Below are 26,292 nucleotides of genomic sequence, written 5' to 3' on the forward strand. Positions count from 1 at the left end.
TTGGTGCGAACGAGTTGGGATTCATGGAGGCCAATTGCTTGGTTCAGCCAAAAAGTTCAGAATCGAGTTGACCGCGACAGCAAATCACAACGATCACCGCGATATAGCCTACACGCGGCTGATTGAACAATGTCGGCCCCTTTCCTTCGACAGTTACTTACACCGGCTCTTCGGAGGCCTGCTCTCCCTAGATTTTCAGTGCCGAAACCAGTCTCGAAGCCCATGATTCCGAGGCGGACATTCACGAGCACGACACCACGATGCGCGACACTGATGCAAGTTCTTAGGGTAAATCGCGCCCACTCTTCAATGTCGAGCTTTTTTTATCATGTCTCGGGTCCGCTAACCAGCTTCGTCTGCCTCGATTTCCATCACAACAGGGCTGCCGGAAATCTCAACGAGCTCGCCACGCCGTCTCGCCCGCTCTCGCCAACGCCCGCGCCCCCTGCATGAAGGGCGTCTGCATCAAGGTCGGCATCACCCGGCCCAAGAAGCCCAACTCAGGAGAGCGAAAGACTGCCCGTGTGCGTCTGTCCACTGGCCAAACAATCACGGCGTACATCCCCGGGGAGGGCCACAACATCCAGCAGCACTCTGTCGTTTTCGTCCGCGGCGGAAGAAGTCAGGACTGTCCTGGTGTGCGGTATCATCTGATCAGGGGTGCTGGTGACTTGGTAAGGTTTTCTTTACCTCTTTTTTTTCTCTTTTTCATTGGTCTTCGTCCCTTCTACTCGGCAACCCTATATACTTTGGGCTGCGGCTTAGAACTGGGATCTTCATCACTGATGGCTTGTAACTAACATTGAGGTTCTTCTGCAGTCTGGTGTCACGGGCCGTAGCTCAAGCAGGAGCAAATATGGCACTAAGAAGCCAAAGAAGGCGGTTACCTAAGTGGGAGTTAGCGTACGACAAAGGTTGGAAGTTACTGTAATGCCAAGTCTGAGGACTTGTACTGGATCATTCGGCCAGCCTGTGTAATGAACATCAGTGTATTATATTTCGAACAATTTGGGGGAATAACATGTTGTCTCAATGCTCCAAACGTTATTCCAATGCCACTTTGCTTGGGTAACTGGAACACCATTACGCGAAAACCTGTACTCGTATTGAGGAAATGCAATATGCATAGACGAACTCCTAAATTGCCCGATCCCCCCTTGAACCATATATCAATGGATATCTGCATTCGATCCAAATACGCCCCATGTCCCATTGCCCTCAAGCGCTCGTGACTCAGCTTTGGGCTTTTAAATTGTCGGATCGATCGACCGGCCTGTATTCCCAAGAAAAAAGTACAAATGCCATTACAAATCCGTTTAAACGGCCGGCCCATGCAATACAAGAAATCTATCGTAGCAACCTCCGAGCCAAGGCTGTGATCTGTGGGTGTCCTAAGAACCCACCACCCTTTTAGTCTGTTTCCTTCTCCCAGCCCTCAGGTTTCTCCATTCCATTGGCCTCGAAGAAACGCGAAGTACCTAAGTTGACGTGTTAGACCGGATCTAAATAATTTGAAAGGTGATATTTTTGATCGGGACTCCGATACTCACAAGAATAGCCCTTCCAGTCAAAGTTGTCCTTGGGGTTGCATGTGCACTTGAGCTTTTGGCGGAGTTTGTCGCCAGTGGGGCAGTGCGTGAAGGGGACGTGCCAGTAGGCAATGTCGTTGAAGAAATGAAGCTCCTCCTTCTTGAGCATAAGCCCGGCAGCAATCGAGTGAACAGGGGCATCTCCCCAGCGCTCGTAGAAGAAACCGCCGTCCTTGTCGAGAGACTCGAAGAAGTCGATGTAGGCCTTGGAGCGTAGCCAGTTCAGGTCGCCAATCTCAAAATTGGACCACTACGACTGGAGTTAGCAAACATCTATAGGCGCAAAAAAAGATCCAATAATACGTACAAAGTGACACTTGTTGTAGGTCTCGCCGCCATCGTCACTCAGGAACTGCATGGTGTTGCCTTCGACAATGTGCTCCGGGTGGTTCTTCATGAACTTCTTGGTGCTGTCCCAGAGGGTCGGGATTGTCTCGACGTACTCGTACAGGCTCAGGACAAAGCTGTACTTCTTCTTGTTCTCCTTCATGTAACGGAAAGGGTCGTAGTGGATATCGCAGAAGAGCTTGACGCTGGGCTCAACGCGCCAGTAGTAGTCGTAGTTCATCATCAGCGGTTGGCGGAAGAAGAAGCCTGACTCGAAGCGGCACATGTGGCGATAGCTGATGGAGTCTCCGTAGATGATCTTCTTCTCCTTCATGTCCTCGCGCACCTTGGCGGCCTTATCTTCATCAATCCACTCAGGGAACGACCAGTGTTCCTTGGGGATCTGGCCGTAGTGCGTCTTGCCAGAGACGAGCGAAGTAGTGATCGCTTTAAATTCGTCATCAAAAGGCGCGTCATTCAAGAAGACCCAGTCATAGTTGTAGCGCTTGTTGAAGCGGTCCTCGACCTGGCGGATCGAGTCGGCAATCTCCCAAATGTCCGAGTTACGGGCAAGCGTGATAAAGGTTGCGTTCACGCGCGGGCCTGGTGCGATGCTGACAAGATCCTCCCATTCGGGCTGGCCAGGCTTCATGGCCATAGGGTGCTCAGCTGCCTTGCCCGAATCAACCTTACCGATGGCAGGTTTAGTAGAAGATTGGTCCTTATTTGGAGTATCATGGGCCTTGTGTGTGTCCACCTTAGGGGTATCGACCTTGGGCGTGTCGACCTTTGCAGGTTCTTTCGCAGCCGGATGGCTCTGTTGGATGTCGCCGCTTCCGCCTGGATACTGATCTGGCCTTACATCGCGAGAGGAGTGTGAAACGAAATAGAATACAGCGAGAACCTGGTGAGCGGGTTATCTGTCAGTACATGTTCACAGTCGACGTGGTCAAGACGGCCCTGTCTGGATATAACTTACAAAAAAAGAAATCAGAAGGTATCGCACGTAGCGAGCGCTACCGGCCACCATGTTGAAGCTCTAGAGAAAACTACAAGACTGAAAGATTGAGGAGGGTATCAATGGGCCTTTGAGCCGGTTGATTAGGTGTGAAAATTGTCTCTGGCTAGATTGTCGAGCAAAAAAGATATGTGGTTTTAGAGCCGCCTCGAAACCGACGAGTGCAGCAAGGGGCAAGCGATCACGAGTACTCGCTGCGAAAACAGGGCGCAGAAACGGAGAAACAAAAATAAAGAAGAAAAAGAACGTAGTCAATCGAAGCTGAGTGTTGTTGGACTTCACTCTGCGCCAATTTCGAGTTTTTGACCAGGCTGGGTGCTCTGGTCTAATTTCGTGTTTGTGGCAACAGTATGTTGCGCCAATACTTTGGTTGAGTTGGCAAGTACAGATGATGGCAGAAAGATAAAAAATGGGCGGAACCGAGACGTGAACTTGCAGGCCCAGTATGCACTATGCTGGTCTACGGCAGACCGGACTGGGCGGTCCAGGAAAGGGATGATGACAGCTGAGGACAAATGCCACGCAAGACCCCTGATATAATTGTGGGGCCCTTGTATATTGTATCAACACGAACAGATTGTTGCACTAAAAAACACGGCCAAAAGGCGAAAGCTGCCATCAATGACTAATGCCAGTGACTTGGGTAACTATAGCCTGCAACACACTCCATTCCCCCAACCGTCGAGTCAAGTCTGGAGATTTTTTGCCTTAATAGGGGTCACACTGCCCTTGCAAAGTTTTGAAACTTGGGCCTCTACAAAGCAAAAAATTCAGCTCTGCTGGTGCGAACACAGTGTCTACATCCGATACCTCTTTTCATGCATGCTTCCATCCTGCATGTTAAGACGTGTCTCGCCTTTTTTCAGCTTTCCCGGCATATTCCGTCTATGCATGGAATGGCCTATCGTCAGGATTGGCTTGTCCAAGTCAACCCTACTTAGCAAGCCTAGCCTATGCTCCATTGAGGCAGAACCTATATGACAGTTCGAGGCTTCCATGTCATCATGTCTCTGTACCCTCCCTAATTAGTACCTAGTCAAATCTAGCCCCGTTTGAACCCAACGTCAGTTATGCCGATTTTACAAGCATATCCGCGGATGTACCGGTAGACAGCCGTCGGTACCCTTCTACCGGGTGGACGAGTGATTGCTAAATAAGGCAAGCATGTTTGGGCTACTGAATAATTAATTGGTTTACCGTTCTATCGTGTTGATATGTAACTTTATGTCTGGGGCTAGGAGAACAGGAAAATTGGACATAAAGTCAAGGTATGACAATTTAACAGTGATAAAACAGTCGTCGGCGACTTGTGTCTACTTTGTCAATTATGATGCGGGTGCATGCAGCCAGCTATTCGTATTTTTCACTCGGCGTAATGCTTAAACTTGGTGAAGTCGAGCTCAAACCACCCGCGACTGCAGTATGTATATTCTCGTAATATCAAGGGCGATATGCAATAGCATAACTGAGTTAATTAATCAACAAACGGTTACTCTATTGCAGCGTCAGACCAAATCGGGCTTTTCAGAGTAAGATATCTTGGTAACTACTGCACGTGACTAATCAGCTGATCGCTACACTCTACTGCACGGACCCTTTGCCGCCTCCGCACCTCCACCACCACACTTCGATCCCCACCATTGGATTTTGACGTCGTCGCCAGTTGTCGCAACGCACCATAATCCCGCAGCCGTTAGCTACCTCGTTCGCTGGGCCAACGCGGACTGCTGCAAGTCTTTTCGCCCGGTTTCTGCTTCTTTCTCTCCTTACGGAATCTTGTCTTTTTGTCTTCTTTATTCTTTGCGGGCTTGGATCGCCTTCGCGGTTGTTCCAGCGTTGTTGTCCTCCTCGAAATCGATCGATCGTATATCTGTCTCGCTTCATTATCACCATGGTAGAGCTTCGAGCTGTGACGTACATCATATTGATTTCACAGTAACTGTAAGGAACCCCAAAAGCCACGCATTTTTCTCATCTCCAACTTGCTGTGACGTGCGCTCTCGGTCGCTTCTGGCGCAATGCTCGGGCCAGTTCGGCGAACTACCTGGAATTCACATGCCGTTGTTTCGCCTTCCGAATTGGTTCTGCCTTTGGCTCCAGGGCGGATATCATCGTTCCCATACTTCTAAGCTGACACTCATAAAGCTTAGAAATCTTTGGCAAGCACGTTCTTTTTGCTCGTTCGCAATCATGTCTTTCTTCGGCTTCGACACGTCGGGCCACAACAAAGGCGCCCCAGGGTTCTCGCAGGCCCACGACCCGTTCGCCGGCCTTGGCCAAGATTCAACTGGCGAAGCGCTCGATTTCGATGATACTTACGATGGGCTTGGAGATCAACTGGATGAGACTGACGATGCGTTCAACGATGACACCTTCGGCGGAGGCGACTCCAATGACAAGAATGTCGGCAAGGACTTTGATTTCTTCGGCCAGACCGCCAAAGTGGCCAACGCCATCGATGAGGAGCACATGAGGTATAACCGAAGCCAGCCTACCCAGAGGCCTGCGCAGCCCATCCCCGAGTACCAGTATCCCACGCATCAGCAATCCGCCCCACGTCCAGTTCGCTCAGGGTATGAGAAGTACAAGGAATCGGAGCCAGTTCCCGACATGCAGGTTGACGCTGCACTCTGGGGCGTGGCGCCCAAGAAACAAGCATCTCAGGCGCCTGCTCCTGCTCCTGTTGCAAGTGCTAGTCGCAAGATGATGAGCCTGGAAGAAGTTGAGGCTGCAATGCGAGCTCAATCAAGCCAGCCCGCAGAGCTGGCTGCACCAGCATCTTACCCAGGTCATGGCCACCCTGCCCACCAAGGCTTCCTTCACCAGGGCACCGACTATCTGTACGCTCAACAGCAACAGGCTCGCCATGTGCCCTCCCCGACCGGCCACATTCAACATGGTCAAGGGCAGCCGTCATTGGCGATACTTCAAAGGCCGCAGTCCAGGTCGCCTGCCGACTCCCTTCCGCATGGTCATCCCCAAGGCCTTGCGCCCCAGCAGCAACGCCATGCCCACCTCCATCGTCAGCCCTCACCTCAAGGCCCCTCCACCAAGCCTATGCAGATACTTCAGAACCCCAATCGCCATCCTGGAGATAATATGAGGCTTGGTTCCCAGACAAACCACCACGGGCACGTACAGCAAAATTCTTTCTCGCAGACTGGCATTATCACACACCCCTCGCAGCTGTCCCAGCTCAGTGACGAAGAGAAAAATGCATATCTAGAGGCTGAGGCACGCCGGGCAAAGCGAAACCACAAGATCTTCATGCTTTCTAAAGACAATGGTTTGATGACTCCTCAGGATAAGAACTTCATCACGAGAATCCAGTTGCAACAACTGGTTGCCGCTACTGGCAACCCCATGGATCAAGGAGCAGATGACCACATCGCAGAGGATTTCTACTACCAGGTTCACAGTCAAATCCGCGGTGGACACCGTCAGCATCCCGGGCAGCCTCTCAACAACTTCGCGCAGACCTACTTGTACCAGACAGGCAGCCGTCAAGCTGGCGCACGCCGGCATAACCGCGGACCCGAAAACCACGTTCAGCGGATGGAGCAGCAGGTTCAGCGTGCCGTGGAAGCGGCCAAGAGCAAGCCCAAGAACAAGCAGCTTGTCATTGAGGGTAGTCTGGGCAAGATCTCTTTCAGTAACGCCAAAACGCCAAAGCCTTTACTCAATATCAAACGTACCGACAGCGCCTCTGACACGAACCGCCCTGGCAGCTCACACAGGGCATCTGCGCATTCGGCAAACATCAACCGGAAGACCGTTTTGAGTGATATTGAGAAGGTTTACGAAACATTGATGAGAATGGAGGACCACGACCGCAAGATGCCGCCTCCCAACGAGTCGTCCGATCCTGAGCTGGTTCGGGCTCAAATGGAGTGGCAGCAGGGTGCGGCTCAGCTGAACAATCAGCTTTGGACCAATCTCAAGGTCCACGAGCCCATTGGAGCCACGGCAGTCCACCCCTTCATCGCGTTCCTCTCATACCCCAAGGGCAAGAAGGCTCTACCCCGCGTGTTCCGCCACATTTCGTACGAGCAGCGGTGCACTATTTTGACCATGATCGTTGTTCACTTGGACAAGATTGACGTTGTTCGTGACGCCGCGACAGACGCTGGCGAGACGCTTTTGAATGCAGCTCTGCGCGAGAACATTGAGCTATTTTCCGTCGCTGTCATGAGCACTCTGTTCAACTTCATGAATGAGCTCAACCTCGACATCGTAACGGGGGTTCTCGGTATTATCTCGGGTCTCAACGTGGATACTATTGCGCGTACCAGGATTGGTGCTTCCATGCTCACTATGATTCTCAGCCGAGCCGAAATTCTTAAGCAAGGCGGAGCTCCCCAACAACTTATCGAGCAATGGTATGTATCATGAAGAATTTTAACACTGCTGAATAGCACATGGCGTCGGGCTAACTGGTTTTGCCACAGGAACAACACGTACAACAACTTCTTCAACCTTCTGGAACCTACTTTGCCACGAATATTCCCAGGCTCGGTGAACTCAGGTCAGGACATCTACGTCTGGCAGCTCCTTGCCGCTCTTGGCATTGGAGCGAACCAAGACCAGCAGCAGCGACTTGTGCTGGGCGTCAAGGACCGTGTCATGGATACCGTTGCGCTGTCCAAGACGCTGCCGCAGGACATGGCCCAAGCCCGACTTCAAAACGTTAATCTTTTCATGCGTTCCATCGGTCTGGACGTCGAGTTGCTGGTTTGAAAGCCTTCAGCGATGTCCTTGGTTTCTCAGCAATCTCATGAACCGATCCAACTACTTGAGCAGCATGACCGGTTTGTTGAGTAACAGTCGAAGGGCAGATGAAAGACCCTTCGGCAACTCGACTCGTATGAGCGGCCAATACAGGGTCCTGCAATGATCTCATGCGATTACGAAGCAGCAAGATCAAAAAAAAAAAAAAAGGTGCTCCGCAGGACTTCATATAGCTGGCCTCCGGATGCAGAAGTTAGAGGAAGGCAGATGCATTGAGCATGTAGCCACCGAGAAGCCAATGATCAGGACAAGAACTGGTTGTGTGACTTGATAATGAAAATCTGGTTCTTTGGAGATTTACAAGAGCCGTGCTTCAAATGATACGATATGGACCTGGTTGACCTATGGGTAGACTTTGGGGATCTTGTATGTAATGTTTGGTGTCTGGAGGTATCCAGCTGGGTCGGGTGCAAAAGGAAACTGGCGTGATCGGGAAGCAAGTGACAGCGGTTGGCAGAAAAGATGGCAACCTTTGAGCGGGTTTGGAGAATGATACAAGTTACAATGACTAAAGTTTACCGTTATGCAGGACCCTCGAACTGTTTGTCAGTCCTAGTCTGTTGTATTGGAGTACTGTGAGGGCGTTGGGAGGATTGGTTGACGCTGGTCGTTCATCCCTTGTGACTTCCAATCCCTGTCTTTGTTGATCCTAAGTATCAGTGGGCCAAGAACATAGTACTACCCACAGATTTTGACTATAGGCAGACAATCCGGTAAGGCAAAGAGTCAATCTCGACATTGTCATATATTTCATGTGCGTTAGTGAGCTCAGCCCATGAGCAGATGCGATGCCTTAAAGCCCATGCGGTTTTAAGGATAAGAAAGGGAGTAAAGGGGACGGCAATGCGACTGGAGGGTTATTCTGAGATTGTCGGTTGTCACATACTACTTGCAGTGATCTTCAACACATATTCCAAGATTGAACTGATGCATAAATGCAGGGCAGGTAGACCAGATATATGGATCCCGCAAGGCTACCTGTGGTATCATCAATCGTCCAGATCCATCGCAGAGCCCTTATTACCTCCCTGCTTGGTCTTCTCCGGTATACCCCTTCCACTAATCACGCTCATCAACGTCTTCTCGTCCCACTCCGTCCTTAACCTGGGCACGCGATCAATTAACCTCACCGTCTCCTCGTCTCCTTCACCGTCCGCCCCAGCGACGCCCTTTTGCTTCTTGTCCTCGCCGTCCGCCCCAGCGTCGCGCGCGACGACGGCGGCCGCGGCGTCGAGCCCGCGGTGCACAAAGCTCTCCTCGTACAGGGCCCAGGCGTCGTCGGTGCTCTCGTCGACGTAGGCGAGACGCCGCCACGGCTCCAACTGCACGGCGCGCAGCTTGTCGGCCATGGTCTCCATGACGTGCTTGTCGTCGCTCTCGACGGCGCCCGCCGACTTGACCGTCATGTGGATGGCGCGCGCCGCCGCGGCCTTGGAGTCGGCCGCCGCTGCTGCCGCCGTCGTCGAGCCGCCGCCTCCTGAGCCGGGCCCGTCTGTGCGGCGGGTCGCGCGCTCAAGGTCGGCCTTGGCGTCGATGTGGTGCAGTTGGGGTCGCATCATGCCCAGGTTCGTTATCGGGGTCAGGTGGACGTTTTCTAAACATGGAGCACGGCGGGGTTACGACCATTGGTCAGTATTGGTGGTCAAGGGAGTGTAGTCACACGGTCTGGGGGGGGACGCTTTAGTGGGAGCTAGAGCAAACTTACCGCCGCTGAAGACGCCAACCATGTACCTCGTCTGCCCTCTGCCCGTCTTGTTCATCTTGCCGCCTACGACCTGGGTGCGGAGGACCTTGTCCCTCCTTAGGGCCTCGTTGAAGTCTGCAGAACTAATGCCACCGCCAACGACCTCGATGTCGTCGTCATCGCGATCCCTCCGCCTCCTCTCGCCGGGTGCGATCCTCATGGGCGGGGCGCCGACGCCGAAGCCGCCAGCCAAGCCCATGGTTGCGTTGCCGGACCGGGCAGTGTTGACTTGGGACAGGGCCTTACCCCACATGACGCCCTTGGCCTTGTCGTAGGCGCTGCCGGTGTTGATCGGCATGTCCAGCTCGACCATGCCACTGTTGGGCTTGAGGCGGAGCTCGGTCGCCGCGCTGGTGTAGGGCGAGGACCGGTTCGGATGCTGCAGGACGAAGAGCTGCTGGTGGGCGGGGAGCTCGGGCTTGAGGAAGACGTTGTAGGTCTCTACTATGGGGTCATCTTCGTCATCGTTGTCGTCGCCTCCGAGGCCGGGGGAGGCGGTCCCGCTCGGGATGTTGATCGGGTCATCTGGTGGTGTTGGCACTGGCGTTTCTGAGGATGATGACATTGTGTGGGAGGGGCTGTTGTGTGCGGCCGTTAAAGGCCAGTAATTATGGATTGGGTGACGTCAGTGGTTTAATTAGGAGATGGGAGCTTGAGCATTGTAGCAGAAGAGCTTTTTTGGTGAGCGGCCTCCGAAGCTCCAAGTTATCCAGGTCCTTATGTGACTGTATCTTCGGAATTGGAATTTTTTTTTTTTTTTTTTCCCTGACGCGCCGTGATGAATTGGATCGCATCTTCAAAGCTCCAGGAACTTTTTTTTCGAACCCCCACTAAATTCACATGCGGGGCGCGAGCAACAGGGATTGGCAACAGGGGTGTTACGGCACCAAGGCAGGCAGTAGGCAGTAAGTAGTGACCTGGGGGACACGAGCCACACAGCACACACTAAGCAGGACCGTTTGTGGTAAGGCTGATTGATGACGATGGTTGTTTGATCCTTTTGATCACTCAGTGTCTACATACCAATCGACCTCCCTACCTACCTGGCCACTTACATGTGATGCGACCAATGGTTTGAAAAATGATTTGATTCCAATGCTTGGTATCATCTTTTAGAAGTTGCAGACTTTGGCAAGCGCAAGCAGTAATTGCTTTTTTTTTTTTTTTTTTTTTTTTTTTTTTTTTTTTTCAACACGGCTTCGAGTCGGCGTCGCGCGTATGTATCATGATTCTACCTACATTAACCTACCTCACGCTGTCCCTAGCTCCAGATGATGGACAGTGAGCAAGCAGCTGGATGCTTAAACTCCAATACTCGTCCCAATTTTCAAAAATCAGATTTCCAATCTATTGGGTTGTCTATGGTTGCTTGCTGGACAAGAAGCTTATGCGCGTCACGTCCTTGTCAACGGCCTTGCGTCAGGTCGGCCTCCTGACCGCCGACCGCTTATTCCTCATTCTTGGCCGTTTTGGCTCCGCCCCTTTTCCGATCTAGTCAGGATTCCCAATATTACTAACCCCCAGGAAACCACGCCTAGGCCCCTACAAAATATTATTTTTCTGGGAGCGACAGGCAAGCGGACCGAGAGAATTTGTTATTATACACGATCAGACGTAGCTGGAGTCTCCTGTGGGGAAATTTCATCAGTTACTTTGCTCTGCATCTTTCTTCCATCTCATAAACAGTCAACTTTCTCTTTTCTCTCTATCTTTTTTTCCCATCACCCAGACACGGGTGGTCTGTCCAGCATCCTTCGTTTGGTCTGATCTTGACGCAGTGTGTGTAAATGCGAAGAAATTCGCGGGCCCACTAACAGCACAGATGCATTTCTTGGTGTCTATATCAACATATATCTTGGTTGTAATCCATCTGACAATCTTCTCATTAGCGATGCCGTTCCCTGCAACAGTCCATGCCAGCGAAGCATTGCACCAAAGCCTGTCTGGAGTTACAATCCAGCGCAGAGATGCGCCATACAAGATCACTGGGGAGGATTGCATACAAAAACGATCCGGCGGGATCAAGTTCTGCGCCATGGGTCATTACTTGTGTAAGTCGTTTCTTTGCGTGGTTTTCTTGGTACTCTTAATGTTTGCCCATGGATAAGCCACTTTTTGCTACGCCGAGGCAATGCTGACTCTGTTTACTCTCCCCAGGCCAGTCAAGATCCACAGAGATAGAAAGTGAGGGCGCAAGAATGTGGGAGGCTATTGATGATCCTGAACAGGAGAAAAAGTGTCCGCAGAAGGGCTGGGCTGGGAACAGTGATATTGTCAGGATCCAGACCAAATAAAGGTATGATAGTGTTGTCAAAAAAAAAAAAAAAAAGAAACCCAGCGCTAGTCCATACAGATATGTCTCCATGACTAGGTATGAAGCATTGCTTTTTAGCCCAGTTTAGAGGAACCATGGTTCCTGTAAAATCTTCTTCCTCGGAATCTACTCTCATGGGATATGTAGGACGTCATCTACGTTGACCACCTGACCTGTGGCAATGGACCGGTTCGCGGCGATTCCCGTCAAAATACTCAGCGCCCCATCAACATGGCTCGCCGCCCGCATGTACTCGTCCGATACGGGCTCGCCAAACAAGTCCTGCAGCAGCACGTTGTCCCCGCCGCCATGCGCACCGACACTGTCTGGCAGTTCGATCTCTTCCGGCTTCTGCAGCAGCCTCCTGAGCACGATGGACCGCCTCTCCAACGAGCCCTCCTCGGCCTGTTCCCCGCCGGCGTTGACGTAGCTGTTCTCCACCACCTCCATCTCCAGCCGGCCGCCCGTGCCGTTGAAGCTGACGCGGAACCCTTCCCAGGGCGCATAGGCCGTGAGCGAGTAGGTCATGACCGCGCCGCTCCGGTACCGCACCAGCAGGCTCATGGTGTCCTCGATGCTAATGCCGTCCGAGAAGACGGACTGGTCCCTGTGGTAGGCGTCCTCGTGCTCGGCGTCCAGGTACATGGCCTTGAGCGACGGGTGGTCCTCTAGGTGCAGCGCAAAGGGGTCGGCCCTGGCGACGTCGGACCCGCGCGCCCGGGAGTAGAAGCGCGTCAGGCCCCTCGCCTCGGCGTTGTCGCGGCCGTAGAACCGCAGGTCCCCCTGCGCGTAGACGGTGGCCGGGCGGGTGGCCAGCCAAAAGTTGACGAGGTCAAAGTGGTGCGTCGACTTGTGCACCAGCAGGCCGCCCGAGTTGCGGCGGTCGCGGTGCCAGCGGCGAAAGTAGTCGGCGCCGTGCGACGTGTTGAGCATCCACTCAAAGTGCACGCTCGTCACGGTGCCGATGGCGCCGGCCCGGAGCAGCTCCGCCACCTTGGTGTTGTGCGGCGCGTAGCGGTAGTTGAACGTGACCCGCACCCTCCTGCCGGTCCGCTCCACGGCGTCAAAGATCTCGCGGCACCGCGGCGCGTCGATCGTCATGGGCTTCTCTGTCACCACGTCGCAGCCCAGCTCGAGCGCGCGGACGATGTACGTGTGGTGCGTACGGTCGATGGTGGTCACGATAACCTCGTCGGGCTTGGTCTCGGCCACCATGGCGTCAAAGGCTGACCCTCCATCCCCCGGGGCCTTGTAGGTCGGGACCGGTCCGTGGCCGAGCTGGCCGAGCTGGGAGTTGGCATAGTCCATGCGGGTTTGGTTGGTGTCGCAGAACGCCACCACCTCCGAGGTGGCGCTATAAGTTCTTGCGATGGCCGTGTAGTAGAAGCCGGCGCGACCACCGGTCCCGACCAAGGCGTATCGCTTTTTGGGCTTTGTGCTTGCCATAACGGTGCCTGTCGTGGTGCTGATGCGCGCGGAAGGTAGGTCCTTGTAGGTTATGGTATGAAGAAACCATTCAAAGCAATTAGACACAAAGAAAAGAAAAGAAAGCCCAAGTCATGTCCCCTCCATGCAGGCACTCATTGCCTTCCTAAACCAGGATGCGATGTGGGTGGTATTTTTATCGGACTGCAATACCCCGAGTGCGGAGTAGGTCTTGAGGGGGTTTGGGCTGGTACTGATACTTGGGGATATAAACTATTGCCGTTTCCGATGGAGCTCTTTAGCCCACCTAACTCTGTTTTTAGACCTCACAACCGAATATGGGCCGCTGTCATTGCTGGTCGATGAGCAAGTTACTCGCTCAAAGCAAACTGGATTTGTTCATCTGTTTCTTGCGCTAGTAACAGGAACAGCGCGACATCTCCAGGTTGTCATCGATTCCTACCGAACCGAGGGATCCGCTGGACTGGGACGGTGCGGGGTTTCCCGAACGAAGGGTTAAGCATTTGACGCTCTTCCCCATGCGCAGTGGCCAATCATGATTATATCCCTGTTGATGGATGGGTGTCGGCTAAAGACCAGAATCCGTATTTTTCATGAGAAGATGGCTGGTTGTGGTACGCCCCCCAATAGTGCCAAGGACGAAAGGTTGAATAGATGCTGAGCCTGGTAACACCAAGGACAGTAAAGTTGGTGTTGCAGGCTCATCTAAGTGCGTCAACCCCCAAGCGGCACAGCAGCTGAGCACATCGCCTAGGCCACTGCTTTTGCATCTGGGCTATGCAAACGCAGAAATATGAGATTTGCGTATCTATGGCTGAGAATTATTGTGATGGCGACGACACAGGGGAGATATACAGCGGTGTGGAGTTGGCATTCAACTTTTGACAACATATGTTTGAAGAGTAAAGAAAATATTGGATTTGACTTTTATAGCCCCCCCACAACCATTTCGTATACCATCGCACCCTTTAAGCGACAAAACCTTGAAGAAAAAGAAGAAGATAGCTAGACGATGCACTGCTCACAAAGACGCGCAATACTTGTTGCGGCAGATGTTGGCGATGCCAACACGATCAAACGCGTCAGGTGGTTACCTTGACAGTAACCTTGGCATCATCTTTGGCCGTCACGTAGTCCAGCTTGTTGGTGGTCAGAGGCTCGGCGATGCAATCCTTTGAAGGGGCGCTCTGGGGAAGGGCGGCCACCAAGGCGAGCGCGGACACGAGACACCCAGAGAACATGGCGGAGAAATACATGGTTCTTCCACGCAAAGAGGGTTAAAATGAAGGGGAATTTCGAAATAAAATAGACCTCAAAGGATGAAATAGGCAGTGAAATAGAATGGAAAGGACTGGAAGGGAAAGTAAACAAAGTAAAAGACCCGACTAGCTTCTAGAAGAAAAGAAGGTATGATGAGTGGAAAGACGTCCTACCATTACCTCTCCACGGGCCAGACATGGGACGAAGACAGCCCTGTACTTGTTGAGACTCACTCGGTCCAGATCTTCACGGCTCTGCCATTATTCACCTCCACGATATACCTTGGCTTGTGGGCCAGTACTACCTAGCTGTATATAGCTGATGGCATGTTCTCGCTTAGAGGAGCTCCTCAATACCCAAGCCACAGGCTGACATTCTTGACTGGCAAATTCGAATTCGGCTGACAGATCACACTGAAGCACCCCGTTATGCATCCAGGCGAGTGATTAAAGATCAAGGAGCTGTGGACAAGAGGCTCAGGGATCGTCGTCCGTACAGCTGAATGTGGTATAAAGTAGGGCGCGCCTACCCACGACTGGGTGATGTAGTTTAATTTATGTATGCTTGTTCCCTGGCTCGCTGACTGCTATTTTACGGGGCCAGATGTCTTTTGTCGCTCCGGATCAATCGGCTACTTCAAGGAGCCTGGTCCAGGTAACCCACTGGCACGGGACAGAAGAAGATGCGGCTATGCTTACCCAGGGCTGTATATACGCCAGCGACAGCAATAGTATAAGGGTGTCTCTCGCCTGGTACAAATGAGCCGGCATGTGGGATTTGCGGTAACTAGCTCCCAGTGACCCAGTGACAAACTATGGTTCTGTTCGGTTGATCAGCCTGATAAACTATAGGCGATCCGGTTCCCAAGAGCTGGGAGATTCCTGGCTACAGTTTTTTTTCTTTCTTTTTCTTTTTTCTTTCTGTCAAGGCCAAGCCGTCTCAATCAGATCAAGCACTCGGCCCATTCCAGATAGCCGCCATTATCCATTCCCATCCGCAACTCAAGGCTAAGAATGACCAATCGAATAGAGGGTTCTTGGCCCTCAAGAAGTCCGTCACAGCGCTCTTCCTCTGGATTTATTTTTTACTTCTCTCTTTCGTTTGTTGGGCCATGCGTCGCTTAGCCGCAGTGTGGCCGCGTACAGCTCAACATGACACGCAACGTCTGCTCTGACTCGCGCGACACGAAGCTGTTTAGGGGGCGAATTAGCAGAAGGCGTAAAACCAGACTTGCAATAGCCTTCCGTACGGCGCAGGGCGGGACATTAGTAGGCAGGGGTTGGGTTCTAAAGACGGACGCTTATCGCGGTGAGCGGGGTCAAGTGCCGTTGCTAGTTCAACCAACACCTTGATATCTGGGAAACTATCATTCTGGATCCGATAACGGCGTACCGCAGACGAAAGACGCTTCTTGTAGCTGCCAAAAATAGGAAACTCACCGCCGTCAAGTAGATTTCCGGTGGGGAAAGGGGCGCAAACCCCGGCGAGAGTGTCAAACGTCCAAGCTTTAAGGAGAGGCCTGTTTTCTGGCATTAGTGTATGCAGGTGCACAGAGAGGGCCCTGTAACCACAAGACCCTGATTTACTGTAATTGGGGACTTGAGGGAGGAAAAAAAGGGAAAAAAAAGATCTTGAGGTGTTACATTTGATCTAAAGGTCAAATAAATCAAAGCTACCTCAACACGATTCGTGTCGTGTGGCTCGACCCAGGCAGCTAGATTCTCATAGGACAGTTCCCATCCAGGACTGAATTGCACTGTAGAACCATGAAGATCTTTCCAGCGCCTTTTCTCTCTCCTTTCTTGTTTTGACATTGGATAGAGCCAGCGACCCTCTCGACCCCACGTGCCTAGAATTTCAGATGGCTCTCCATACTCGGGCACTTTGTTAAGGGTTAAAAGACGCTAACTTGACGAGGCCGTTATCAGATTGAAACCAGAAAGAAAAAGAAAAATTTCCTGTAGATTCATTGGTAGCTTCAAGCCTCAAGCAAAATTCAAACGGTGGTTAGATTAACTTGATCCCCAATCAGGTGGCCGATCACGTTGCAATCTCATCTATGTGATGTGTATACCCTAGCAACATCATGCAGATCTAGATAGTGAGGGAATGGTGATAGAATTGGTACAACATTGGGGCTGAGTTGTTTGACCTAAGCTAAGCTAAGCTAAGGTCAGGTATACAAGAGAGCCCAAAGGAGCCATGTTGGGTCACTTCAGCTGAATGGACGAGTCTGTTGGGCCGCAAGGACAGTCAATGGTTGCTTTAAATTAAAACAGGCAGGCGGGTGTTTGTCGGTCGCATAAAGCCTTGTCCTGTCCTCGTGTTATGGCTTTAGTAGCGCGTGCAGGGAACAGCCGGGCAATCCCTGATTTGGATCAGCGCGTGCCCAAATTGGTGCGGTAAAGCCCTGCCCAACGTCGCTGCACCGGCAGGCCGTTGAAAGCTTGTATAGTGGGCCTCTCTAGCAGCAGCCCCTCGTCGCAAATGTCGTCACGTCACACACAAAGGTGCTGCACTTTACCCGCGCTTGTCGTGGGCTTGGGTGGATAGTAGTGTGTGGCACGTCACATTGAGATGATTTTCGAGATGAGTCGATCGCGTTCCATTTTACAGCCCGATATAAGAAAATTTTGTCAGTCGGATTCAATCGATGCAGAATCCCTTGCCTGAAGGCTTATTTATCTATTTGATTGCTTACCTACCTACCTGCCTGCCTGCCCTTGCTCTTACTTACCTTACCCACTGATGGTACCGCAACAGTCCGTTGCATTTTTTTCGGCTCGTCCAACACTCGGTCTGCTTAAGCAAAAAAAAGGAGGGGGAGGGACGAACCAACCATCAATTTATGGAATGATGACCTAATGGCATGATCGCTTGGTCAACAAAGTGTTGATTGAATTTATCAACTGATAAATCAAATGTCGTCCACTCGGCCCGCATCCCACCAAGATGGGTCCAACTCATCGCAGCAGAGATTGGGTGACGACATGGCCGCGAGGAACATGAGGCCAAGCATCGAAATTCCCATCGCGCCGTCCATCAACGCCTCCACCACCCGGTCAAGTTTCGCCAGTTCGGCCAGTAGCGATGGTGGGCCGGCGACGAATACGGCCAGTAGGACGACAGTCGCATCTACTGCTGCAGTCATACCAAAAATCGAGCAGCCGTCATGGCTCAAGAAAATCATGACAAAGCTGGGGCTGGATGTGCAGACCCTGAAGCTCATGTTCAAGTAGGTTAAAGTCCCTAGGTCTATTTATTACTTACATTTGGGCAGCAAGACTAACCTGTCTGTCACCTGCACCATCACCAACAGAGGCTCACTTCCGCCCGTCATAGCTACTGCCATGATTCTATCTCCAGCCGTATCATCTTACTTCACCACCATCGGCTACGAAGTTGCCGTGGTCAGCGTCCTTGCCCTCGTAGTCCTCCCACGAGGCAAATTCCTCCAGACGCTGATGCTCAACATCGCCGCCGTCTTCCTCGGTGGCGCTCTAGGCATGCTGGTTCTCTGGTGCGGCATCCAGGCCCGTCTGCACACCATGGCAGACCCTCTGACCCCGATCAACCCCTTGCCCTCGGACGATCCCATGCCGTCCATGTCCAGGACGCGTCCAGCCAGGCTGCCATACAGCAGCTCGCAGTCGGCTGTCTGCGGCGTCCTGCTCTTCTTCAACACCTGGTTCATCAACGTCGCCCGCGCCAAGATCCCGTCCTTCAACACCCCGACCATCCTGTTCTCGATCCTTGTCAATATCGCCGCCATGCAGGGCCCGCTGCTTGGCGACATTCGTCAGGCCTGGCTGTTGATTGAGCGCCTGGCCGCCGCCATGCTGACGGCCCTGGCCCTCGGGACCTGCGTCTCGCTCCTCGTGTTCCCCGTCACCAGCCGCGGTGGGATTTTGAAACAGTTCGGCAGCGGCATCGGGCTTCTGAGAAAGGCGGTTCGGCTGCAGGGCGAATACCTCCACGGACTCGAGGGGGAGGACATGTTTGCGCTGCGGCTGGTCGAGACGAGTGTGGCGGGCGGCGGGGGAGGACATAAAGTCGAGGTGGACAAAGACAAAAAGAAGAAGAAAAAGCGAGACAAACTCAAAGACGACGAGTTTGATGACGATGACAGGCCCCTCACCAAAGAAGAGGAGACGGCGTTGGAGCTGAAGCGCACCATTGTCGAGCTCCGAAATCTAGCCGGAAAGATACAGGGCGATATGGGCTTTGCGAAGCGTGAGGTTGCATGGGGGAAATTGGACGCGCACAACCTTGGCGAGATTTATAAGCTGTTCCGAGCAATGTTCATCCCGATCATGGGCATGGCGACCGTCATGGATATATTCAGGCGTACGGCCAAGGAGCGGGGCTGGACGGACAGTGAGCTTGAGGGTGCCTCAGCTGAACTCCTGTCCGAAAAGAACGAAGAGAGAAATGTGTGGAACGGACTGATGAAGCGACTACACGAGCCGTTTTCGATCCTGTCCGAGGCTATCGACGAAGGATTGGAGCACGCGGCAGTGCAACTCGGGATACTGCCCAGGCCCAAGGACTCGGGCCGGGCGAGGATACAGAGGCTGCAGGCAGTGGTAACTGGTTCATCCGGGAGATCACAAAGACTCTCCGACCACGACGTTGAGGCGCAGAGTCAACGCAGGCCAAGTATTCCCGGAGAGTCGGATTTTGGCCGGACTCTTGAGGAGAAGATTCAGAAGTTTTATAAATGCAAGGGTGAGACTTTGCGATACTGGGCAAATGAGAATGGGTTGTCGTATGAGCAGGCAAAGGATGCCAATACTTGGGATCTTGGAAGTCCCGCGACGAGAGCGCGGAGGCAGAATCAGCTTTACATCCTTCTTTACATGGAGCAGCTGGTGAGTCAAGATGGACCTAATCAAAGTGACTTGACAAAAAGCGCAAATCACCATACGGCCAGTAGCTGCTGACACATGTGCTTCCCCCCGGAAAACAAAAGATGCTGGCCACAGGCGAGGCAGTACACGACTTTGTGCAGTTTGCCGACGCCCGCGTGGCAGACGGTACAATGTCGTCCTCCCGGCTCCTCTACCCGGGTCTCCGCAGCACGCGCAAGTGGATATCCAACATGTTCAGCTACGGTCCGGACTCGGGCAGCGGCGAGCAGCCGACAACTACCAACGTCATAGATCGCAGCGCGTCAAAGAGCATTACCGTCCACCTAGGAGAGGGCTACAGTCGCACCAAGAGGGATCCGGAGCACCTCCCGCCCACCACCTTCGTGGAACGCATGGGGGATCGTGTCAGGGCACTCGGCAACCTACTATCGTCCGATGCGAGCCACTTTGGGTTGCGGGTTTCGTGCGCCACCATGACGATTGCCATTGTAGGGCTGTTGGAGCGCACACAGTGGTTCTTTCAGGAGCAGAGGCTTGTTTGGGCCATGATTATCGTTTCCATGAGCATGACGCAGAGTGAGTTATCGATGCTTTTTCCGACTCGAACTCGTGAGGAAATTTTTCTTGTGTGAAAAAAAAAAAAAAAAAAAACAAACATACTAAACCAACCGACGATAATATGTGCAGCATCCGGTCAATCCGTATTCGGCTTCTTCTGCCGTATCATCGGCAGCCTTATCGCTATGGCCTGCTCCCTGCTGGCGTGGTACATTGCTGACGCGAAAACACCTGGAGTTATCGTCTTGATGTGGCTCTTCATATTTGTGGAATATTACTTTTTCATCAAATACCCACAGATCATTCCTGCCGTTATCGTTTGCGTCATCTCGGAGGTGCTTATTGTCGGATACGAATTTCAGGTTCAAGTCATTGGTTTGGAGGCCAGCGAGAGGATGGGCCAGCCATACTATCCGTAAGTTGCTCCCACAACATGCTACGTAGCTTGTAAGCGAGGATGCTAAAGCTGACGACCAACGCAACACAGGACGTTCCTGATAGCACCGTACCGCGTCGCCACAGTTGCCGCGGGCTGCCTAGTCGCCTTCTTCTGGACCATCTTCCCCTCGCCCTTCACAGACCGTACCTGGCTGCGCCGGGACCTCAGCGCGACGCTGTACCTACTAGCAAACTACTTCAGCGCCATATCCCAGACCGTCAGGCTGCAGCTGGCCGAAGAAGACGAGGTCGTCAGGGCGCCAGCGGACCCCCACAGCGACAAGCAGACGCCGGCGCACCACCTCGCCCGCGTCCGGCACAAGATCTTTGGCAAGTTGATGGTCCTCCTCCCCAGCCTCGGGACGCACGCGCGCTGGCAGCGATGGGAGCCGTCCATAGGCGGGCGCTTCCCCGAGGAGGTCTACGAGGAGATCATACTGCGGTCCAGCCGGATCCTCAACTACCTGACGCTCATGTCGTACACAGCGACGCGATCGCCACAAACCTTCACCTCGCAGCAGGACCTCGACGACGAAGTGGCCGCCGAGTGGACCCGCACGCTGCGCAGGCTCCTGGACGAGGTGCAGCCGGCGCACTACAGCATCGTCTCGACCCTCGCCCTGCTCTCCAACTCGCTGCTGTCGGGCCAGGCGTTGCCGCCGTTTGTGCACATGCCACCGTTGTACGGCGCCGTGACGCTGGCGGACGGGGCACAGGGCAGGACCAGCAGCTTCGGTGGGTATCTACATCATCGGCCGCCGCCAATAGCCACGGCGGCGGCGGCGGCGGCGGCCTCGGCGGCAATGGGAGAAAAGGGCAGACATTGCGACTGTCGGAACCTGTCGGATCTACTGGATCCCAAGAACGTTAACCAAAAGGGCTATACTGAGTATAGCGTCATGCAGGTATGCAGCAGCCTAATCAGGGATGACCTCCAGGGGCTGGTGCGGGCGGTAGAGGGGCTGGTCGGGGTCGTAGACTTCAGCTTCCGGATCGACGAGATGAATGACGCTGGTTCCGGGACTGGCAGCGCAAAGAAGGCCGTTGACGGAAGCAGCACGGGATCGGATCCATTAGCGAGCGACGCCAGCGATGAGGCCGACAGCCTGAGGCAGCGCCGGACTTATACGAACACGTTGACGCGGGAGGGTACCGGAGGTCCGAGGGCGCCCTAGTCAGGATATATTTGTCTCTGGCTCAGTTTTACGAGACTGGTGATCTTTTTGTCTGGTCAATACTTTGTCATACGATTCGGTGATGTATTAGATTAGATCGAATGGGGGGAATAGTTCCGGCTCCCGCCCATCCTTTTCCGAAAACGAAATTGCAGTATATATTCGTTTGTAATATACTTGATCAAATCAAAAGAAATAGGTATGATATCATGACACTCGGTCTCATACCAATATGTTACCGGTTATATCCTATTATAGAAAGACTAAATGAAACTTAAATGCACTAAATAACACAGACAGCTGAGCACCAGGCTGTTGCGCAAGCACCCAGCTTGCAAACACTCATGGCCATTACTTGTTTGTAACCACCACAAAAGGGAGGGGGAGAACCATAAAGGAAAAGCAAAAAGTGGAAAACCACACCACCATATCTGCATGACATGCAGGGGAGCAAGGGGGAAAAAAAAAGACAGGGGTGGGGGTTTATATTTCCTGGAGCTATATGCATGTTGCACGAACAAGGTGTGGCTTATCTTTCCCCCCCTGGAATTCGGAAGAGCAAGGTGTCCGGAAGCGGAGCGTTCCGCCACATTGCCCTTTGGGTGTTGGGGGATCGAAAATGGACCCAGGGATCCCCCACCCGGCGCAGCTGGCCGAAAACCGTTTTGCTACCCAGGATGACGGGAATGACTAGCTGTTGGACAGCTGACATCATGTCTTGCTTTTTCTTTCTTTTTTCTTTTTTGTTTGTGGGAAAAGAATATCTACTGTAGACAGAAATTGCTTATGAGTTAGGTGATCAAAGCTTCATCTCTTTTCTGACAGATGTTATCGTTGATCATATCGGTAACTGCAACAAGAAGAAAACGCCGGCAATATATAACCCAGGACACTACCCCATTATTAACAATATAGAGATGGAATAAAATCATGGGCAGATCCCAAAATGCTTGATGTTTATGTACCAATCGGATGAGCATCTCATCCATGACCTTGTGTATGTACTTGAAAGCCTGTCGTCCGATTTATTTTTATTTTGTTTTTCGAAGACGCCTGCTTCCGATGAATCGTCTCTCTATAATGCAAGATGTAATGTCGCAAAGATTGTAAGAACCGAGGCAATGACCGCTGATGAAACAGTGGGCACCTCCACGGCCCTGCCACCAGCGTTTCTCAGCTTGCTGTCCGACGCCGACGGACTCGGGCTAGCAGCAGCCGGCGATCCCGTTGCACCTCCCCCGCCATTGTTTCCGCCGCCACCGCTCCCACCGCCGGTGGGAGATTTCGGCGTTGCGGTCGTCGAAGGCGCAGCGGAGCCGGACGTCACGGCCGACACGCTCCCCTGCTTGAGCTGACAGGCGCCTTGCAGCGTCCCCAGCGACGAGACGGATGCGAGGGCGGCCGGGGTGCTGCCGCAGTTTGTGTACTGCGTCATCCAGACGCTGTCGGTATCCTGATCAAAGACAAAGTATGCGCTGCGCATAAACGTGTCCCCGAGCAGGGTGAAGCTGTTGTGGCTGCTCAGGCCCAGCACGCAGCTGTTGCCGAACTGGCGGATCAGCTCCTTGTAGGGAACCTTGATGGTGACGCCGTCAAAGGCGAAATCCATGGTGCCGTTGATGCCGACGAGCGAGCAGTCGACGGGCCAGTAGCCGCCCGAGTCCTGCTGCGTCGACCCAAAGTCGGCCGCGACCGACTTTACCAGCGCCTCGGGGAGCAGGGTCAAGGTCGAGCCCGTGTCGAGGAAAACCGACATGTTGGTGCCCGGGTAGGTCTTGTTGCGCCCGGACGGCGGGCGCAGCGAGATTGACGACATTTGAACCCAGTAGCGGCGCACGCCGTCCGGACTCTTGGCGGCCGGAATGATGGGCAGCCTAGCCAGCCCGCCGGCGAACTTTGACGTGTCGACGCCACCAAACACCACGGTGCCCTGCTTCTCGTCCTTGCCACCGAGCGCCACCGAGAAAGCGCGAGTCTTGGTGACGTTCTGCGCCTTCAGCTCGTCTATAAAGTTGCGGTACCCAATCGCCTGGCCGATGCCATGCCCGATGCCCAATATGCCCGCGTTTTGTGTTTCGGTCGACGTCGCCACGCCGAACTGTGCGCTCCTGACAGACAAGTTCGTCCCTGGGATCCCGACCGTGTCCTTTACGTATGTGATGTTGGCCGAGCCGATTCCATATCTCAGCGTGTTCTTCGTGCCCAGCCTCTGTACCGTCGTCGATAGCCCCGGATCGTAACTGCCGCCTGCCCTGCAAAACGCCTGCTCCCCAGCACCATCGAGGTTGCTACATGTCGGGTTTATCCAAAGCTCAAAGGAGCCGGTGTCTAGGTGGACCAAGGCCTCCTGAGCAGGGCTGCCAAAGGAGAGCTTTGTGTAGTAGCCAACATCAAACCTCTGGTCGAAGGGAACCTTGACGGCTCGCTTTTGGTACTGCTCGGCCTTGCTCATGTGCATGATGGGCATGTGTAAACAACCCGGATCGTGTGGCTCCTGGGCGGCTTCGAGGGGGCCTGCGGACGCAGCCACCGCGAGCAGCAACAGCCCGCGGATCGATGTTGCCACCATTATAGGGGCCGGAAAAGGAGCGATGAGAAATTATATGCTACCTTGACGTGCGCATCGGTCCAGGCTGATCGAATCGGAAATAGTTTGGTGGTATTAAACTTAGGAAACTTTCTCCCGAAGCAAGATCAAGCCGGTCTAGGAAGCGAGGAGCGAAGCGAAGATTCGTAAAGCCGGATGTATCTACAATGGAAAACAAGGAACTCGAGTGACGCGCGCAAAATGACCGTTCTTGGTCGTACACTTTTTGAAGCTTTTCGTGGGTTCTGTCCGGGGATCGGCGTCTAAACTCCCTTAATGATGGCCAGCCAGGAGAAGTAGAAAAGAAAGGGTCAAAAATAAAAAATAAAAAGAAGAAAAAGAAAAGGTAACAAAAAGAATATTTGCCGTCTTCAAGCGGCAAGCAATCAAGAAAATAAGAAAGAAATAAAGCAATAAAAAAAGGAGTGTGTATATTAAAAAAAAAAAGAGTGAGGGTTAAAAGAAGCCGGGGACGATAATAACAAAAAAGAGAAAAGATTGGAGAGGATCGCCAACCAGCAGGAAACAAAAGCAAAATCAGCCAAGAATTCCAAGCCACTACCAAGAATATAATAGTTAAACAGACACAACCCCAAGAAAGACCCCAACCCAAGTCGCTGGACAGGGCGGCCCTCTGGCGGTTGACGTCGAAACAAGCCGAGACACTTGCAAGCGGGCCCCAAGGGTCTGACATTTGGTGGCCGGGCCAGGGGTTGGACGACTTCGTCGACCCCTTTGCTGGGCTCAGCCCCATTGGCAAAGTGTCCACGCTTGACGATTCAGAGGTTAGGGTGTGTCAGTGCTACAGCATCGACATGCTTGAGGGGCTTGTCATAGGTTCTGCTGCAATATATCTGCAGGTTTGACGGGCTTGATGGGTTTGAAGGAAACAGCCCTACCGTCTGAACAGGTTGCGATTTATGCGTTCGCTGCTTGCGAGAGCTTTATTGCTCTCACAACAGCTTTATTGGCTATGACGAAGCCGTGTTGACTGCTGAACATGCTGCGCATTCAGAGCAGTCAATGTGCATCAAGCCGGCTGTCAATCCGTTTCTTCGCTTTTTGATCGGTCCATGATGCGCATGTTTTTTGTACCCAATGGGTACACAATGTAATGCATTACATGGTTGCCAATCGTCGGTTGGCCAAAAGACATACCGTGGATCAACCATGCAAGGACGCATTTAACTTCTTTCGATCGGAACGCAAGCTCAACTAGGTAATATGTGATCAGCATGCCAACGTCTGGATTGGCTGATTCGACAATAAGGAAAAACTACCAGCAGGCTGGACACGATTGATCAAGAGGCAAGCAGAGTACCACCGAAGAAACTGGACATTTTCCTGCGACACGGATACAAACGGGGAGGAAGGAAGATCAAACATGACCAGGTCAAGGGTTTCAGTGGGGATTTCGAGATCTTGACAAGGGGTCTCGCCCCTTTCAACCAATCAAATGTTTGATATCTCTGCCAGCTCTGCCCCGCTCAAACGTAATCGCTCTCACCGCCTGCCCTATTTTGCTTATTTTTACAGGGCTAACATGGAGAAGCAGAGTTTCTCGGCCCCTGAGAAAGAAATTACTTTAACAAACATTCACGCAATATTTATTTATTTGGTATTTTATCTTCAAAAGTCTTGAATTTTATTATTAAAAAAAAAAAAAAAAAAAAAAAAAAAGTCATTCAGCTTGAGATCAGTGGTGGATTCATATCCGATCAGATACATGTCACATCAATTTTGACCAGAGAATTGATTCAAACATCCTATAGTGCCTTGAGAACGACAGATCAGATCATACAGACTGGGGTTGTTTGGTGTCGTGCAATGCTTCCTTTGTGGTCTACGCCAAGGAATACCCCGCTTCGGTTCAAACAGGCTCTTTTTTATGCAGTATTTGGAGATCTTCCACTCCCGCACTCTTGTGAAAAGTCCAGACAAGGGTCCAGGGTAGGCGAGCAATTGTTGTGATGAGCGCTCACAAAAGTTGGCCAAAGGTGACCCAAGTCTGTCGCCTTGTACGCTGCACCTGTGCAAGAACCAAGTAGAAAAAAAAAGGTAAAGTGAGTCAGGCTGACCTTCTGCCTGCCAGGCTGACAGAAAAAGATGCCATGCAATTGATGATTCAAGTGAACCGTTCGCCAGGCGTGGATGACAGAGAAAGAGTTTTACTGCCA

General features: G+C 52.6%; 8 protein-coding genes across 8 annotated transcripts; 4 read left to right on the forward strand and 4 right to left on the reverse strand.

Annotated features, from left to right (window-relative positions):
* Nucleotides 1-129: 129 nt before the first annotated feature.
* PpBr36_04933 (uncharacterized protein) lies at nt 130-891 on the forward strand (the record flags this gene model as incomplete). The annotated part of the gene is made up of 3 exons (XM_029892091.1): nt 130-288; nt 381-674; nt 820-891. The coding sequence occupies 3 exons, from the start codon at nt 130-132 to the stop codon at nt 889-891; spliced, it is 525 nt and encodes a 174-aa protein (XP_029749378.1).
* Nucleotides 892-1,410: 519 nt separating this feature from the next.
* Nucleotides 1,411-2,946, reverse strand: PpBr36_04934 (uncharacterized protein; the record flags this gene model as incomplete). Its single annotated transcript, XM_029892092.1, has 4 exons — nt 1,411-1,478; nt 1,551-1,839; nt 1,897-2,820; nt 2,896-2,946. 4 exons carry the CDS (start codon nt 2,944-2,946, stop codon nt 1,411-1,413), a joined length of 1,332 nt encoding a protein of 443 aa, XP_029750342.1.
* A 2,178-nt stretch (nt 2,947-5,124) lies between these two features.
* On the forward strand, nt 5,125-7,671 carry PpBr36_04935 (uncharacterized protein; the record flags this gene model as incomplete). The annotated part of the gene is made up of 2 exons (XM_029892093.1): nt 5,125-7,313; nt 7,383-7,671. 2 exons carry the CDS (start codon nt 5,125-5,127, stop codon nt 7,669-7,671), a joined length of 2,478 nt encoding a protein of 825 aa, XP_029749278.1.
* A 1,040-nt stretch (nt 7,672-8,711) lies between these two features.
* Nucleotides 8,712-10,031, reverse strand: PpBr36_04936 (uncharacterized protein; the record flags this gene model as incomplete). Its single annotated transcript, XM_029892094.1, has 2 exons — nt 8,712-9,316; nt 9,428-10,031. 2 exons carry the CDS (start codon nt 10,029-10,031, stop codon nt 8,712-8,714), a joined length of 1,209 nt encoding a protein of 402 aa, XP_029749375.1.
* A 1,257-nt stretch (nt 10,032-11,288) lies between these two features.
* On the forward strand, nt 11,289-11,760 carry PpBr36_04937 (uncharacterized protein; the record flags this gene model as incomplete). Its single annotated transcript, XM_029892095.1, has 2 exons — nt 11,289-11,517; nt 11,624-11,760. The coding sequence occupies 2 exons, from the start codon at nt 11,289-11,291 to the stop codon at nt 11,758-11,760; spliced, it is 366 nt and encodes a 121-aa protein (XP_029749276.1).
* A 152-nt stretch (nt 11,761-11,912) lies between these two features.
* On the reverse strand, nt 11,913-13,226 carry PpBr36_04938 (uncharacterized protein; the record flags this gene model as incomplete). Its single annotated transcript, XM_029892096.1, has 1 exon — nt 11,913-13,226. The coding sequence occupies one exon, from the start codon at nt 13,224-13,226 to the stop codon at nt 11,913-11,915; it is 1,314 nt and encodes a 437-aa protein (XP_029749273.1).
* Nucleotides 13,227-17,407: 4,181 nt separating this feature from the next.
* PpBr36_04939 (uncharacterized protein) lies at nt 17,408-21,528 on the forward strand (the record flags this gene model as incomplete). Its single annotated transcript, XM_029892097.1, has 5 exons — nt 17,408-17,721; nt 17,806-19,357; nt 19,459-19,933; nt 20,045-20,330; nt 20,403-21,528. The coding sequence occupies 5 exons, from the start codon at nt 17,408-17,410 to the stop codon at nt 21,526-21,528; spliced, it is 3,753 nt and encodes a 1,250-aa protein (XP_029749274.1).
* A 1,075-nt stretch (nt 21,529-22,603) lies between these two features.
* PpBr36_04940 (uncharacterized protein) lies at nt 22,604-24,097 on the reverse strand (the record flags this gene model as incomplete). The annotated part of the gene is made up of 1 exon (XM_029892098.1): nt 22,604-24,097. The coding sequence occupies one exon, from the start codon at nt 24,095-24,097 to the stop codon at nt 22,604-22,606; it is 1,494 nt and encodes a 497-aa protein (XP_029749904.1).
* Nucleotides 24,098-26,292: the final 2,195 nt, after the last annotated feature.

This window comes from Pyricularia pennisetigena, chromosome 6 (genome assembly GCF_004337985.1).
Source record: "Pyricularia pennisetigena strain Br36 chromosome 6, whole genome shotgun sequence".
Taxonomy (NCBI): Eukaryota; Fungi; Ascomycota; class Sordariomycetes; order Magnaporthales; family Pyriculariaceae; genus Pyricularia; species Pyricularia pennisetigena.